Source organism: Trachemys scripta, chromosome 3 (genome assembly GCF_013100865.1).
Source record: "Trachemys scripta elegans isolate TJP31775 chromosome 3, CAS_Tse_1.0, whole genome shotgun sequence".
In the NCBI taxonomy this organism is placed as follows: domain Eukaryota; kingdom Metazoa; phylum Chordata; order Testudines; family Emydidae; genus Trachemys; species Trachemys scripta.
This window is the reverse complement of record NC_048300.1, coordinates 41,637,371-41,656,057: the sequence shown is the minus strand read 5'-3', so window position 1 is coordinate 41,656,057 and position 18,687 is coordinate 41,637,371. Positions and strand designations below refer to the sequence as shown.

The window sequence follows — 18,687 nt, the reverse complement described above, 5'->3', positions numbered from 1 at the left end:
GGGGGGCTATCAGGAGGCAGGGGTGTGGAGAGGGGTTGGGGGAGGCAGAGAGTGGGGGGGTTGTATGGGTCGGGAGTTCTGGGGGTCCTGTCAGAGGGTGGGGAGCAGTTGTATAGGCGTGGGAGTCCTGGGGGTCTGTCTGGGGGCAGGGGTGTGGATAAGGGTTGGGGCAGTCAGGGGACAGGTAGTGGGTAGGGTTCTAGGGGGGCAGTCAGGGGACAAGAAGCAGGGAGGCTTAGGTAGGGGGTGGAGTCCTGGGGGGGCAGTTAGGGGCAGGGGTCCCAGGAGGGGGTAGTCAGGGGACAAGGAGCAGGGGGGGTTGGGAGTTCTGAGGGGGGAAGTCAGGGGGCGGGAAGTAGGAGGGAGTGGATGGGGCAGGACTAGGGCAGGGCAGGGGCGGGGCTAGGGCGGTGCTCCCTGGGTGCACACTCTAATGAAATGGGCTGCGCACACCTATGAAATCATCCCAGTAAGGGCTTTCTCAAGCCGGGCCTTAAAAACCTCCCTAGGTAACACATTCCAGTGCTTCACCACCCTCCTAGTGAAATAGTTTCCCCTAATATCCAACTTAGACCTCCCACACTGCAACTTGAGACCATTACTCCTTGTTCTGTCATCTGCCACCACTGAGAACAGCCTAGCTCCATCTGCTTGGAAGTCGAAGGCTGCTATCAAATCCCCCCTCACTCTTCTCTTCTGCAGACTAAATAAGCCCAGTTCCCTCAGCCTCTCCTCATAAGTCATGTGCCCCAGTCCCCTAATCATTTTTGTTGCCCTCCACTGGACTCTCTCCAATTTGTCCACATCCTTTCTCTAGTGGGGGCCCCAAAACTGGACACAATACTCCAGATGTGGCCTCACCAGTGCTGAAAAGAGGGGAATAATCGCTTCCCTCGATCTGCTGGCAATGCTCCTACTAATGCAGCCCAATATACCGTTAGCCTTCTTGGCAACAAGGACACACTGTTAACTCATATCCAGCTTCTCGTCCACTGTAATCCCAGGTCCTTTTCTAGAGAACTGCCACTTAGCCAGTCAGTCCCCAGCCTGTAGCAGTGCACGGGATTCTTCCGTCCTAAGTGCAGGACACTGCACCTGTCCTTGTTGAACCTCATTAGATTTCTTTTGGCCCAGTCCTCCAATTTGTCTAGGTCACTCTGGACTCTATCCCTACCTTCCAGCATATTTCTCCCTCCAGCTTGATGTCATCTGCAAACTTGCTGAGGGTGCAATCCATCCCATCATCCAGATCATTAATGAAGATGTTGAACAAAACTGGCCCCAGGACTGACCCCTGGAGCACTCTGCTTGATTCCCGCTGCCAACTAGACAGCGAGCCGTTGATCACTACCCATTGAGCCTGACAACCTAGCCAGCTTTCTATCCACCTTATAGTCCATTCATCCAATCCATACTTCTTTAACTTGCTTGCAAGAATACTGTTGGAGACCGTATCAAAAGCTTTGCTAAAGTCAAGGTATATCACGTCCACCACTTTCCCTGTATCTACAGAGCCAGTTATCTCATAATAGAAGCAATCAAATTGGTCAGGCATGATTTGCCCTTGATGAATCCCCGTTGATGGTTCCTGGTCACCTTCCTCTCCTCCAAGTGCTTCAAAATGGATTCCTTGTCCTTAACAACACAGGCACCTCCTCTGCCAAATTTCAATTCTCTGCTCTCAAGCATGAAGGTGCTAGAGATTTTCATTGAAACAATTGCAAGGTTTGTTTTTTTAACATGGGCAAAACAATTTATTTTTCTGTAATCTTATTTTTAGAAATGGCTGAACCATTTTTGCTGAAACTTTCCAAAAATACTTATCCTGAGGCTGACACCCGCATGGAAAATTTCAGCCAAAATGGTTAAAGTTTGGTTAAGTTATAAGTGACCATAAATAGCATCTTGTAATGGGAAATGTTGGGCACCCTAAGTATAGACGGCATTACCAGCTCCCTGTACAATTCAACAGACTAGAAGCAGAGATCTAACAGACATATAAAAATGAGAATGGAGAAGATAGTATCTACAAAGCTATTTAATACAATGTTTTATATAAGAACTGGGGTGAGTGGATGGAAAGGCAGGCAAGAAATTAAACTAAAGAAAAAACTGAGTGTTAAAGGCACGTAGGTAGGATTTCTTTAAACAAAATAGTTCTTTATGTTAGAATAATATATTTTTAAAGATAGAAAAAATGCATTGCTAAAGAGCAGAAATGAGGTGTGGGTTGTGTGCAAAGTAAGAGGTGGAGGGCCACATCTAGTTCTAGCTCCTAAAACCCTTCATCCCCTAGCAACCACCCATGAAATGTCTCTCATCACCACATACTCATAACACCATCTGCTTCTCTGCCACCTTCTGCCTGCACCACCCCTATGAATATCTGCAACAGGTTACTCTCCCCTTTCCCCCAGAAACATATCCCTGTCAGAAGCTCCGTGACCTCTACTTAACCCTTTGCATTTCCAAGCCAGTAGTAGAGGGAAGGCTCACTGCTGTAGCTTGATGGTGCCTTAACTGGAACCCTGGATAGAAAACGGAAGAAGGTTCTCTGGCTGGCAAAGTCCCATCGGTCACATACTGCAAAGGTCACAATGCAGAAAAAATGAAATAACTTGAGGAAAAGCCAGAGAAGAATTTGACAAGAAACCCACTGACATCAAGATATTTACAAGGGGGATGAAGTAGGCCCATGATGTGGCATACGTTAATTCAAAGTAGAAAAGCCTAGAGAGTATTCTTGGCATTTTTACATTTTAAAAATCCCTGAGTTCCTCATAAGCAGAAATTTTCAGACACACAAAAACAGGTAGTAGACTGTTTTTCTGATAACATCTCATACAGTCCTATCATATTCAGATTTCCCTTTGCAATTGCATCTGGTAAGGTGGATTTCACAGCTGTATAGAATCTATACATTGTTTTAAGATATATCTATACACCAATTCCTTGTATGAAGTTAATTAAGCTAACACTTGTTGCTTTCTGACAGTAGGTTATTGCAACATCCTATTAATCTTTGACAGCCAGTTTCTGTAGCACTCAAGTAGAGGAATGCCCCACAGGAATTTGCATCAGCAAAATTTAGTGCATTTATTCTAGTTTTGTTCAAGTGATAGCCTTGCATTGTAAAGGTCTGAACTATGCCAAGATGGAAAAAAAAATCACATAACAGAACATTTCTTGGCCAACTATATTATATATTCTTTATCGTTATGAGGTCTCAGCATTTATAAGCAGATAAACTAATGCCAGTACTCTTTTGAAATGTAATATTTATATTGATCCTTGACAGCTCACTCAAATGTTTATGGGAACAATACAAATGACCCCTCATTCCAGGGCTTGTTCTAAATTGTGTGGCTGTTTGGAGGGGAGATAAGTGTAGGTGGAAAGATGTTACTTCATCTGTTTAATTTAAATTATATGGTGCCACTAAAAACTACACTGTACGCTTTTGCTGCTGGGTAACACCAAAAATGAAAAAGAGAATAATTTGATGGAGATGAGTGGATGATACTACCTTATCCAGCTGAGCCAAGGAGAAGGGTCATTTGCAAACTCAGATCTCTACAATGACTATTTGGCATTATACAATATTTTTATGCTTTTGGTTACTGAGTTAACACATATTCCTTACAGCTGCAGTGAAAGTCTGCCAGCAAAGACAGTTAGCAGTACCATTTTACAATTGAGTCAAATCAATAAACTAGATAACAAGAGTTGTTTAAAAAGTGCTGATTTCATAAAAATACTATCATCCACAGAGTTACATTCTTCCACAGAGCTACAGGCAACATTCTTCATGATGAAATTGTATTTGAACCTATGTAGACCAGACATCTAATTACAAATGTGAAATTACAAAATTTAATTTTGTCTGCCAAATGCTAGTTCAGATCTGTAGACTAACATGATCTGCCTTCTAGAATACCAACAATTGTTTGCTATTTGCAATTGTTTCCTAAAACAGAATTTTAAAAAAAAAAAAGTCTGCATTTTATTTCATGAAAATATGCATATTTCTTTATGCTTTATGATAACACTTGATATCTGTAATAAGGATCTAGGGATTTGGAGCCAAAAAGCACGAGAGTTTTAGTATTACAGTGCATTGTATTGGAAATCTAAGTTCCATATTGTCATGTATGGGATCAGTGCAAACATTGGTGGTTTCAGGCAAGGGATATGCATTTTCACCCAAGACATCAAGTTTCAGGTGCACATAACAATTCTGGATGGCGAGCCAGCCAGAACCCAAGTTGATGAGAAATGGAGAGGCTAGTGAAAAGAGAGTGAAAAGAAGACTGAGAGAATAAGGGGGAGAAAGAAATGAAGCAATCTGCTTTGTAGACTTGGTTATAGAGGTTGCCAAGAAAATTCTTTGGCTGGGGCACCAATACACCTAAAAAGTATACTCCAGAGCTCAGAAGTTACCTGTGGAACCATTAGATTCTTACATATGGGAGGACCTAAAAATAGGTGTGCAATGGAGCTGCAGCCAACCCTCGAGACACCGGATTCTACCCCACAACTGCTGTGTAAGATGTTACATTCTCTGGTGGTTTAAAAAATTATAGTTATTAAATATTATTCCTGTTGTTTGTGTAATTCTGATGCTTCAAGAAGTCATTGTAGACAGCCTGGAGAAAAAGCAGCATTATTACAGCTGACTGTGGTGGAGCTGGGATATTTGTAGGAGTCTATGGGCATTTTTTCATTATGAACATTATTACTGATGGATTTGTATGATGCGAAAGCTGTCATAGGGAAAAAGCCAAGTGAGCTTGAGGGACTGCAGAGGGTCTTGAAACTTTCATCTAACATGTTTCTTTTTACTTTTCTATATGTAGGTCTGAAACTGGACTTCTGGAGAGAGAGTTCCCCTTTCCTCACCTGCTATCCAGCAGTGAATTTTCCCAGGATCTAAGATGTAAGGGTTCTTCTCATGGAGACAGGCCTATTAGTTCTTCTCCTTCCAGCTTCCTACCAAGGGTAGGCAAAACTGAATGTGCACAGGCAACAAAGACTGTCCAGAGCAGAAAGGAATGGTGAAAAAGTTTTTTTTTCCCCTATCCGCAGTGCAACCTCAAGTTTTATGTATTTCTTAACTTATTTTGTACAAAGGTCCTGGATCAGGAATGCCTTAATAGCATAGCTACCTTATATTTTTCATCAAACGTGATCCAACATGTGACCCAACAACCCTTGATATGTCCCTCTGTTACTTACCTCTTTGTGAAGAGGTAACAGAGGGATATAATTTCTATATGAAACTAAACAGGGAGACATGAGTTCCAGGCAGCCACCATCTATTCTGTGTATATACCCAGAGTGGCCTAATTGTTTCCCATTTCTTTGCCATACCTGTAACAAAAATTGCCCCCAGCAACTACGGAACACCAATGTTAGCCTCTGAGGTCCCTTCTTGGGCCAGGGTCTCACATTGATGAACAAAGCCAAGACCAGTTCCTTTTGACACACTTCCCGGTGTCACATTCCCTCTACTTCCCTCTGAACATCAGCCATCTCTCAGCCATCCCTCCCTCTCTCCTTTATGGTCCATTCTTGCTGGCTGACATGCTCAATTTTCACCCTCATCTTCCTCAGCAGCTGAGACAACAACTATCTGCTGGCTTTGCAGTAGGGATTTCTGCATACTTCACCATTCTGCTGTTGGCAATAGGATCCTGCACTCACCAGCCTTGGGTCGTGCTGAGCTGTTATCAAAGAGCTGCGTTTCCCTCAATGAGACTCCACCAGCCCATGCCACACTTCTGTTGCAGTCAGACACAACCAGCATAAAGGGTTCCTATATTCAAAATCTTTCTCTGCTCAAAGGGATACAGCAGAGACCACATGGGGCCATGGCATCTGCATCATCCTGCTTCTTTTCTCACACTTTTTACAAGGCAAAGTCACCTATTTAAAAAAAAACCCTAAAATTGAAACGTAATTAAAATTAAAATAAATGCTCGTGTGTTATCTTTGCTTTTTGTTCATTGGTTTCTAATTCAGTAATTTTGGATACCCCAGCCAGAGAGCCATTAGTGAGATTTCGCTGAGCTGCTTCCTTCTCCTCTCAGTCCAACCTCTCTCACCTAACTGCATACCTCAAATGAGAATTTCAAGTAGCCACTAGCTTCACTTCTGGGTTTGAAAAAACTGTTGCTCCAGGAACCCAGCTGCAATGCACAGAGCTATAATGAATGCTGATAGCTTGTGCTTGCTTTGCCCACATCATTCTGGGTTTGAGTGAATCTGAAACTCTAAATGAAATTCAAAGAATGTGAAACCATATGCATCAACAGCACCTAGAAAGTCTGTCAAAATTGGCATGGTTTGAACAGCTCTATCTATCTATGTACTCGTGTGGCTCCATCACTATAGTATTTGAATTTACCCAATTGAAAACTCTTTTCCCTGTTAGTCCCTCTGATTGTGCGGCAGAGAAAAAGGTTCAACCACCATGATGAATCGCTAATTATAGGTTTGTCAATCCCTCCAGGTAAGTGGTAGCCAGTCTACTTGACAGTGATGGATAAATATATAACAGGAATTGTACCCCTGGGAGAAGGTTTAAACAAAAGTTCTATAGAGGCAAACCTTTCAGTCCCCTTAAGAATTCTGAGATGCCTAGATGCTACAGTGATGAGTGTGGTAGAAATGATTAGATAAAGATCTATATAGATGAGCAATTAAGAAAATCAGGGAATGTGCTGTCAGCTGTTATACTTAATAGCTATAATTTTCTGTAAATGGTAGTAATATCTTTCTCATGTATTCAAGTACATGGCTGAGGTATTGCTTGTTATTAAAGAATGAACAAATATAAGAAAATAATTATAAAGTTCCCTCTGGAATTCTGCATAGACTATCACATGAAAACTCTTTGGGGATGTCCATGGCCTGCATTTTCAGTCTCATGAACATTTAAAATATCAAATTTGGTAACTGCCATCTGTACCAAAATTGGCAGGAATGCCTCAGTTTCATCAAGTGATACTGAGTCCTGATATTACAGAGCCTGAAATACATTTAGGACAGAAATTCCTAAATGTATTTCAGGCTCTGTAACATCAAGACTCAGTATCACTTGATCACATGTCATCACGCTATAAGGAGTCAAATCACACACTGAGAATACTTTTTTGCAGGACCAGCAAAATCACAGCATAAATTAACACTAGTTCTGATTTAATCACTTCTCTCAGGGTTTTCATGGCAGCCAAGTTTCCAGCACATCACAAGCCCTCTGCACCATCATCAATTTGCATCCCTTGCCTTGTTTACACTACCGGGGTAAGTCGACCTAAGTTACGCTGCTCTAACTACGTGAATAATGTAGCTGGAGTCGACGTAGCTTAGGTTGACTTACAGCACTACACCATGCTGCATCAATGGGAGACACTCTCCTGTTGACTTACCTTACTCCTCTCATTCCAGTGGAGTACCGGAGTCAACCGGACAGTGTTCTGCCATCAATTTAGCGGGTCTTCACTAGGCCTGCTAAATCGACCCCCATTGCATTGATTGCAGCAGAGTCAATCCCCGGTAAGTGTAGACATGACCTCTGTGTCACAATGGGATGATATGATGTCAAATATGTTACAATGTAAAGCCATGACTTTGGGTGGGGGTAACTAGTACATTTTAGAAGTGAGGATAATTTCTATTGCCTAATTCAGTTTAGAATTTTGTTTATTAATCTAGGAAGGATTAGGAAACAAAAGAACAAACATAGTTCTTAATGTAGTGCCTATATTACTTAGAAACAAAAATAAGCCTTTGTGCAGGACAAGAGCTGGTCAGGAATTTTCCATCAGTGGAAAATGCGGTTTCTGCACGTTTGAAATTTCTGAAGAATTATTTTGATTTTGCCAAAATGTTTTGATTTTCTGCTAGGAAAAGTGATACAAAATGTTTAATCTGGGGTCATTTCAACCAAATCTAATTATTTTGGCTTATTGACCTGATCCAAAATGTTGCATTTGAAGTTAGTTCAGAATTAAACTGCATTTCCCTGTTGTGACACATTGCCTCATGGGAGATGTAATTCTGAGGCCTAATACCCCCATTCTTTTCTATGGAGCAGGCTTGCTGTCCACAGTACTTCTCTCCTGTGCCTAAGCAGGATGATACATCAAGGAAGTCATATGGCTCCTTGAAAGGTCTCCTGGCCAGGGCGTATGGGCCTAGGAAAGAATTGGGGCATCAAACCTGAATTACAACTTCTATGTGCCACCCAGGGCCGGCTCCAGGCACCAGCTTAACAAGTAGGTGCTTGGGGCAGCCAAGGGAGAGGGGCAGCACCTGCGGCAATTCGGAGGCGGCAGGTCCCTCACTCCCTCTAGGAGCAAAGGACCTGCCACTGAACTGCTGCCGCCGATCGCGGCTTTTTTTTTTTTTTGCTTGGGGCGGCAGAAATGCTGGAGCCGGCCCTGGTGCCACCATAGGGGAATGCAGTTTAATACTGAATTGACTCTAAATGAAACATTTTGGAACAGTTCAACAAACTGAAACAAAACACATTTAGTTTCAGGAAAACCAAAATGTTTTGTTTTGATAGAAAATGCCAAAATGAAATACTTCACCATTTCCAAATCATTTTTTAAAAATGTGTCATTCCACAAAAGTTTTTGATGTTTCAATTCTTTGTCCTGATTCGAGTCACAAACAAAAGGTTAAAATATTAGAATGTCCTGCAGGAAGGATATTTTGATTTCACTCAGTTCTATTCAGGACTGTGCATGCTGGTTTATTTGGAACTAAATGCCTTATTTCTTCCTATTGTTTAAAATATTCAAAATAATAGGAAGAAATGAGGAATTTAGAAAGAAAACCCTAATGAACTAGAATAAGTTCTTGACAACTTCTAATACATATTACACCATTAAAGTGAGATTAATTTGAGGCAAAAAAGCCTATTGATATTAGATAAAGTAGGGTGACTCAAGGCCAATGTCATAGCCTTGCTTCTGAATTCCCTTGATTTTGTTGGCATATATTAGATTGACATTTATATTTTGATAATTTCTTTTATGTTTCACTATAGGTGACATCCTGGACTCATTGAAGAGCATATGAATTTTGCAATTGACTTCAATGGGGCCAGGATTTCATCCTATATGCTGATTATTTTGGTTGTTTTTGACTTGCCAAAACATTACAGACTTACACACATATTATTATATATATTGTAACAAAGTTTCTCCTCTACCTTGGTGGGTCCTGTGCTTATTGGCGGATTTGCTCGCTTCACAAATTCACCCTATGGGTCAGGAAACAGCACAGAGACCTTCCCCTCTGGTAGAAGCTATAGTCCAGGTCAATTCCTCCTGTGTTTGATCAGAAGTTGGGAGGTATGGGGGGAACCCGGGCCCACCCTCTACTCCGGGTTCCAGCCCAGGGCCCTGTGGACTGCAGCTGTTTAGAGTGCCTCTTGGTACAGTTGCATGACCGCTACAACTCCCTGGGCTACTTCCCCGTGGCCTCCTCCCAACACCTTCTTTGTCCTCACCACCGGACCTTCCTCCTGATGTCTGATAACGCTTGTACTTCTCAGTCCTCCAGCAGTATGCCTACTCACTCGCAGCTTCTTGCACACCTCTTGCTCCCAGTTCCTCACACACACTTCCTCTCCTCTGGCTCCCTGGCTTGACTGGAGTGAGCCCTTTTATAGCATCAGAGGGGCCTTAATTAGAGTCAGGTGCTTAACTGCCTCACCCGACTCTTAGCAGGTTAATTGGAGTCAGGTGGTCTATTAGCCTGGAGCAGCCCCTGCTCTGGTCACTCAGGGAACAGAAAACTACTTATCCAGTGGCCAGTATATCTCCCTTCTGCTATTCTGCTGTTCCCAACTGGTCTGGGTCTATCACAAAATGCTCATACACACACTCATGTATATGCACAGATATAAACTTACAGCCAATAAATGGAATATAAAATGCACCTATATAAAAGAGGAATTCAAGTCACTGTATTAAACACAATTGAAGAGAGCATCCTTTTCCTGGAAGAAATGTATGTAAAGATTACATTACAATAAAAAATTTAACAGTGCTAAAATGATCTGCATAATTGACTACATGCTGCATTTATAATTTTATTTTTTCTTTAAATTTATAAATATTTTATGGGTGCCCATTCTATCCCCTACAGACTTATCCCATAATTTAAAATAAACAGGAGAACAAAAAGGACTGCACATACATAAATCAATATCTAGGATATAAGGAAGCTGCATTGTCTTGAGGTCAGAACAAAGGACTTAAAAAGTCAAATACTGCTTTTATTTACACCTGCACAGCAGAGAAATGGCTCTTAAGAGTTTGAAAGAGTCTATGTTGCCAACTGCTGACTAAGCATGTGACCACAGACAAATCATCTGGCAGCTCTGAGATTCATTGAACCAAACAGGAACTTGCTGAAAAGCAAGCCAAGCTGTTGCATGCTAGTCTGACTATGAAAGCCATTTTTATAATGGATTTTCGACTTGTCTTCACTATGGGGGTAAGTCCACCTAAGTTACGTTAGACTAAGTCGTAGTTTAGGTCATCTTACCCCAGTGTATTCACTGCGCTGCATCGATGGGAGATGCTCTCCGGTCTACTTTCCTCACTCTTCTCGGAGAGCTGGAGTACCGGGGTCAACCAGAGAGCACTCTGCCATTGATTTAGCGGGTCTGCTAAATCGATCCCTGCTGCATCGATTGCAGCAGTGTCAATCTCCCTGTAGTGAAGACCAGCCCTTAGGCCTGGTCCACACTAACCCCCCACTTCGGACTAACGTACGCAAATTCAGCTACGTTAATAACGTAGCTGAATTCGAAGTACCTTAGTCCGAACTTACCGCGGGTCCAGACGCGGCAGGCAGGCTCCCCCGTCGATGCCGCGTACTCCTCTCGCTGAGCTGGAGTACCGGCGTCAACGGCAAGCACTTCCGGGATCGATCCGGGATCAATTTATCGCATCTAGACAAGACGCGATAAATCGATCCCAGAAGATCGATCGCTTACATCCAGACCAGGAAGTAAGTATAGACGTACCCTAAGTAAGGTCAGGGCTGGCTCTAGCATTTTTGCCGCTCCAAGCAGCAAAAAAAAAAAAAAAAAAAAAGCCACGATCACAAGCGGCAGCAGCTCTACTGCCGCTTCATTCTACGGCATCAGGTCCTTCGCTCCAAGAGGAAGTGATGGCCCCGCCGCCGGATTGCTGCCGAACGGCCGGACGTGCCGCCACCCTCTTCATTGGCCGCCCCAGTTACCTGCTTGCTACGCTGGTGCCTGGAGCCGGCCCTCAGTAAGGTTAAACTGAATCCCTAGAAGTTTCTCATCTCACTTGGAATTTATAAAGGACAACAGTAAAAATGCATGTTTGCAGAGATCTGCAGCTCAGCATACCACAATGGCTTAAAGCACAAATTTGATTTAAAACATCTAATATTGAGCTATTTTGATAACATAGCTACTAAATTCAAACATTACTTTCGCCTCACAAAACTTTTTCACATTCTATTAAAGACATATCACAGAAATCTACTTCTCATTAATGGGTCACTTAGATAGTCTGCATCCCTGAAGGAAATCTCGTATTTCTATCCCTAAGGCAACAGAGTAACTCTATTATAAATTAGAAGATTTGCCATCATTACTATTAATCCCCACTGCCATCCATGCTCATACATATTTGAAATTAAATTACAGCTCATGTACTGTAAAAATATAATAAGTTGTGTCCTACCTATGGTGGTAATAACAGTGCCAGCAAAGAAGAAGGAACTTCCCATGTCCCAGTGACTGATTTGAGATGTGTTTCTTAAAGGTATGATTCCTGTATTTATTGCCTCCACTACGTGCTGCAAGTTTAAAAAAGATACTTGTCAATATTCATGAAACATAAACAATGATGTTAACATACATTATGCAGTAGATTCACAAAGATAAAGCCACTTATTAGAGGTAAACAATGAAAAAGGGAAAGGCTCACTTTGGTCAGTTGGAGTTTTGCCATTGACTTTAATGAGGCCAGGATTTAATCCTTAGAGTAAATCTCAAACATAAAGGACCAATTTCTGCAGTCCTTAACGTCTACTGGAATTTTAATGTGTCAAGACTCCACAGCTTGACAAAGCCCACTGAAGTCAATAATAAGAACGTTCTTGACTTCAATGGGTTTTGGATCGCCCTAACTAGAGAAAACAATTAGAGTTAAAAATTTAACCCTTTCTCGGCATGCAGAAATACACATATTACATGAACACTTTAAATTTAGTTTCCCAACTACTGTTCACATTGACTCCCTGGAACTATCTGTCAGTAAGGCAAGCAAGATTTGGTCCATAGTTTTAAAAAACAGAGCCACATCATCCTCTCAGTTGTTAAGGAGAGATTCCCACTTATATCAGTGGGGAAGTCTGCTTTAAAATAATGGTAAAATATGTTCCAGAGTAATTAAGAACATTCAGAGAGGATAGAAAATGTAATAATTAAATATCTTTAATTGTATGATAAGGTTATTAAATCTTCAATATGATAACCACAAATTCAGAATTAAATATTATACAATCATTATCCATATAAGTTGACCTCTAGATTTATACTATTATATATGTAATGCAGGTAATTATTGAAAATGTATTTCTCGAACACATCAGTTCTCTCAGTGGAAATGAATGAGCACAATTTTTGTGAAATTTACGTTTTCACAAAAAATTCCCAAATCCTGCAGTGTCAACTCACTGAGATTTATCTTATCACAAAAAAGTCCCTGTGTAGCAGTCTTCAATGCAGACAGGGCTGGCTCCAGGCACCAGATGAGAAAGCATGTGCCTGGGGCAGCACATTGTAAGGGGCGGCATTCCAGCCAATCTGCTCCGGAGCCCCCGGCCAGCTCCCTGCGCTCCGCCAGTCCCTGCCCAGCCCTGCGGGGGCATGGACCCCGGCCCGGGGGGGCAGGAACTAGCGATCCCCGCCGCTCACCGTGCCGCCAGGCTCCCCAGGATGCACCACTCTCTGCCGCCTGCACCGGCCTCCACCTCCTGCACCGCTCTGAGCCTGGCCCGGCTGAGCCACCTTTAAAGGAGTGGCTGAGCCAGCACCTCCTGCAGCCCCCGGGGGCTCCGCCTGCCTGGCTGAGAGAGACACCCCAAGGCCAGAGGGGGAGCCCCTCTCGCCTAGCTGTGAGCAGGCTGTGAGTGGCTGCCCACGGGAGGAGGGAGCGAGCAGGCACCGGCCTTCACCCCTCTGCGAGCTGCCTTGACCGCCCTCCACGTGCTCCCTGCAGCTGCCAGTTTGTTTGTTTGTTTTTGCTTGGGGTGGCAAAAAAGCTAGAGCCGGCCCTGAGTGCAGACACATACCAGTATTTATTTTATTTTTAAACATCGAGAAAATAATGCTATTTTAAAACTTATTAAACTGTTTATTGAAATATAAATTAAGGGTGTATTCTGTAACATTCACTTAAAGCAGAACAAATTTTACACGTGATCATTATATTTGGTAACTGGTGTTTCAAAAACCACCAAATAGGAATGCAATATTTAAGTGAATGTTTTAACTGCCCAAGGCCTAAACACAGGTATTGTGAACTTAGTTATTCCATATACTGGAATAGCTCTCCATGTGGACATTCTTCCAGTGACTTTATTCCAGAATAATACAAAGTGAAGTAATTATTCCAGAATAAAATCACTTTTACTCCAACACAAACTGGGGAATTTTTCAGGAATAGAAAATTAATAAAATTAGAACTATTCTAGAATTGCTATGCCAGTCAATTTCTCCTATATACACAAGTCCTTAGAGCCAGCATGTTCAACTTGCTACTTTCAAAGGTCAGTTGCTTGAGCAGTAGCTGTTAGGAAGCCAAGAACTGCAACTATATGTTTTTAAAGATTTTAATTTTGATTTGCTTTAAAAATAGCAGTGGCAGATCTCAAAGGTCTGAAAGTTCAGATGCGTATTCAAAAGTTTGGATGCCTATTCATAACTTAACTCTAGTCTGCTTTCCCCACCATTGTATTTCATTTCACAAGCACCCGCTCCTATGAGCAGCTGCATACTGATTGCTCAGACAACAGGACTAGGTGTTTGTAATATGGAGCACCAGGGGTTGAAAGCAAAGCTGCAGGCTTTCTGTGCCCAGCCTCAACACAAGGGATCTCTTCCCCCATGCTTCTGAAAGACAGGTTATGTACAGGCACAACCTCGTCTTCCCTCACCTCCCATCCTCCAAAGAGACTAGCATATTTTTAAAGAGGTGGCATACTATTATTATTAAATAGTAACAAATAGAAATAATAATGTCTAGCTCTTACGCAGTGCTTAATTATTAACCCTAATCATCACATTTTTAAAATAAGAAATGGAGGGCCCTTAAATGAAGATAAGGGGCAAGATTGTCCTCTTACTTAATACAGGTGTAAATCAGAGTTACACTAGTGTAAAAATTGGTGAGAGGGGAGAAATCAGATCCAATATCTGTAAATTGTATATATGCTTACTGCCAGTACTCAGAAGACATAAACTGCTGTGACTTAATATTCTATTTATGGGGTTAGGGCATACATATGGAACCACAGAGATGTAGGACTGGAAGAGACCTCAAAAGGTCATCTAACCCAGCCCCCTGCGCTGAGTATACCTAGACCATCCCTGACAGGTGTTTGTCTAACCTATTATTAAAAACCTCCAATTCCGGGGATTCCACAAGCTCCCTTGGAAGCCTATTCAAGAGTTTAACTCCCCTTACAGTTAGAAAGTTTTCTCTAATATCTAATCTAAATCTCCTTTGCTGCAAAGTAATCTTCTTGTCCCACCATTGGAGGACATGGTGAGCAATTTCTGCAGTCCTCTTTACAACCTTTTACATATTTGAAGACTGTTATTAGGTCTCCCCTCAGCCTTCTTTTCTTCAGACTAAACATGCCCAGTTCTTTCAACCTATCCTCATAGATCATGTTTTCTAAATCTTTTATTGTTTTTGTTGCTCTCCTCTGGACTTTCTCTCGAATTTGTCCATATCTTTCTTACCGTGTGGTGTCCAAAACTGGACGCAGTGCTCCTCCTGAGGCCTCACCAGTGCTAAGTAGAGCAGAACAATTACCTCCCACATCTTACATACGACACTCCTATTAATACATTCCAGAATGGCATTTGCCTTTTTTGCAACATCATGCTATTGACTCACATTCAGTTTGTGGTCTACCATAACCCCCAGTTTATTTCCTGCAGTACTACTGCCTAGCCAGTTATTTCCCTTTTTGAATTTGCGCATTTGATTTTTCCTTCCTCAGTGAAGTACTTTGCACTTGTCTTTATTGAATTTCAACTTATTGATCTCTGACCAATTCTCCAATTTATCAAGATCATTTTGAATTTTAATCCTGTCCTCCAAAGTGCTTGCAACCCCTCCCAACTTGGTGTCATTCACAAATTTTATAAGCATACTCTCTACTCCAGCATCCAAGTCATTAATGAAAATAATGAACAGTACTGTACCCAGGACAGATCCCTGTGGGACCCCACTTGATATGTCCTCCAAGTCTGACATTGAACCATTGATAACTACTCTTGAGTACAGTTTTTCAACCAGTTGTGCACCCATCTTACAGTAATTTCATCTAGACCATATTTCCCTAGTTTGCTTTTGAGAATGTCATGTGGGACTCTCAACAACAGAACTTGGTCCAATAACAGATATTACCTCACCCACCTTGTCTCTCTAATATCCTGGGACCGACCACGGCTACAGCTACACTATATATGTGGGACTGTGTCAAACCTTACTAAAGTCAAGCTATATCATGTCTACTACTCCCCCTGTCCACTAAGCCAGTTACCCTGTCAAACAAGGAAATTGGTTTGAAATGATTTGTTCTGAACAAATCCATGTTGACTATTACTTATCACCTTATTATCCTTTAGCTCAGTGGTGGCCAACCTGTGGCTCCAGAGCCACATGCAGCTCTTCAGAAGTTAATATGCAGCTCCTTGTATAGGCACCAACTCCGAGGCTGGAGCTACCGGTGCCAACTTTCCAATGTGCCGGGAGGTGCTCACTGCTCAATCCCTGGTTCTGCCACCGGCCCTGCCCCCACTCCACCCCTCCCCAGAGCCTGCAGTGCCCTGGCTCCTCCCACTCCCCCCCTCCCTGAGCCTCCTGCATGCCACGAAACAGCTGAAGGAGGGAGGGGGAGGCGCTGATCGGCAGGGCTGCCGGTGGGTGGGAGGTGCTGGGAGTGGGGTGGAGCTGATGGGGTGCTGCTGATGTATTACTGTGGCTCTTTGGCACATTACTTTGGCAATATAAATTGCCATTGGTAAATTCTGGCTCCTTCTCAGGATCAGGTTGGCCACCCCTGCTCTAGATACTTTACAAACTGACTGTTTAGCAATTTGTTCCAATCTCTCTCTAGGTAGCAAAGTTAGGCTGATGGGTCTATACTTCTCCAGGTCCACCTTTTTGTCCCTTTTTTTAAATAGCTATAGTTCAGATTGTAAATATATCGAGTAAAAAAAAAATCAGAGTTCAATGTTGGATTGGATCTGGACAACAAGGCCTTCTGTACACTAGCTCATTCTACATCAGTAACAGTAATGAGTGCACCTGGTATTGATCACTGTTTAAATTTTAGTGTAGAAAGACAAACTATTTTAAGTAACATGTCAAAAAGATCTGTTATACTAATTTAGTTATACAATAATAGTACAATACAAAATATTCCTTTTGCTATTGGAAATTTTGCTGTACTACATTCAGTAAGTCTCAGACCACACTTAGAGGTGCAGCATGGTTTCACTTCAATGTGGAAGGGTTTTGATCATAAATCCCTGCACCTGGAAACGGGAACATACTCCCTAGTGTGTATGTGATGTGGTAAAGCAGGAGATCAATACACTTTTATGGGACTATTCATGTTTTATTGTGGTTCTTCTGTATTGCAGTAACACTGTACAGAGCAATGCACATGTTTTTAAGCAGTTTTACCAAGACTGACCTTTCTAACGTGATAGATGCGAAATGTTTTCTGCACTTTATATTGTAGCCTGAAAAGTTTTCAGTGACAGTACATCATTCTTATGTATAAGGTCTGTTAATGTATCCTCATATTTTACAGATTAACACTATCAATGTCATACCTATGGTACACTGCAGTTGATCACTACTTCAAGAGATTTCTCCCTTGGGCAAAAGGGTACAACTTGAAGATGTTTTTATAGTCACAAAGGGACAAGAGATGCCAGTCTCCATTATGCACTTGTTACATTTTAAAACAAACACCTTTGTGCTTTCTCTGATGTTGCCCTTCACAGTTGGAAAGAGCTCCCTGTAAACCTCCGCAAAGCCCTGTGATTATCCACCTTCAAATCCCTCCTCAAAACTCTATTTTGTTGTGATGCCTACAAAAAACCTGACTGTTTTAGGCTGTTGGTGTGCAAAGACCACTGCCTATGATGCAGACCAGTATTGTCTCCTTGTTTCCTTGTCCTTCCGCGTCAGTCTGTCTGTCTGCCTCCAGCTGTTGTACATATATTGTAAGCTCTTTGGGGCAGTGGCCATCGTTTTGTGTTCTGTGTTTGTACACAGCCTAGCACAATGAGGTCCTGGTCTATGACTAAGACTCCTCGGTGCTACAGTAATACAAATAATATCTCCCGTTGATATAAATCCATATAAATCCTTAATTTCAGAACTAAGGATATGGTTCAAAGCATCCAATATAGTCTTCGACATCTCTCTTTTTAATGTGTCTGCCCTACCGACCGCAAAGTTACCTAGAAGCATGGTTCACAAACCTTTTAGTACTTAGAGATATTTTGGCTCCTCAGAACAAAATACAATATTTTTACTAACTCAGGACACCAGATTCAATAGTTCAAGAGACTAGATTCAAGAGGCACACTAGAGTTTAGACAGTTTTGTGACTTTTTTCAACTATATGATATATGCTTAATTATAAAAGCCAATCTAATTCAGGTTTTTTCAAACTATAATTTGAAAATATGGATTTATGGCATGTTTGGACACAGCCTAAGATTTTACCAACAAGGATGGGCCTGGTTCAAACTGCATAGATGCACGATTGGTTGAATCTGTGATAGCACCAGACATAAGTCAGTTTCCAAGTTTAAACTATTTCTCTGTTTAATTTTCACAGAAATCGTTGCTGAAAATCCAAACTCACAGAACCAGCACTTTCATAGTTTCATCACTGAGTTCTTTGTCCTCTGCTTTAACTTAACGTTGGAATGGAGTCAACAATTACCGAGATGGGTTTAGAATCCAGTCAGTATCTGGAGATTAATGTTCAACGCCAAGAAAATATTAATCAAAATGGGAATACAACCCAGACAAATTAGTTGATCTTTGATCTTTAATGGCATTTTGGTTATTTGCACTTTGTTCTTTTAAAAAGTCTGATAACACTGGAAACATCTCAATAATTCCCTTTTCAATGTGACTTCACCAAAGACAAAGTTTCTTCATGAATCCCTTGATCTTCTTTTATATCTGGTATATTTGTACTTCTACCTTGAAGTTTTAGGTTCAGTGCATTCAATTTGCCAAATACGTCCATTAGGTAAGTCAAGAAGTCCACATTACATGTGTAATCTGGAAGGTCTGTTTTCCCAGGGGGGAAATTCTCATTTCATCATGCAATTCAAAGAGGGTTGTAACACTT

The 18,687-nt window shown here is 41.8% G+C and overlaps 1 protein-coding gene across 2 annotated transcripts in view; it reads right to left on the bottom strand.

Moving 5' to 3' along the window:
• The window catches only part of KCNK2 (potassium two pore domain channel subfamily K member 2), a 208,440-nt gene that overhangs the window by 95,296 nt on the left and 94,457 nt on the right, over positions 1-18,687 (bottom strand). For both annotated transcript variants that reach the window (XM_034764515.1, XM_034764516.1), the window contains one exon: positions 11,745-11,859. In XM_034764515.1, coding sequence (XP_034620406.1) covers positions 11,745-11,859 — 115 coding nt within the window. The remainder of the gene's footprint in view (positions 1-11,744; positions 11,860-18,687) is intronic.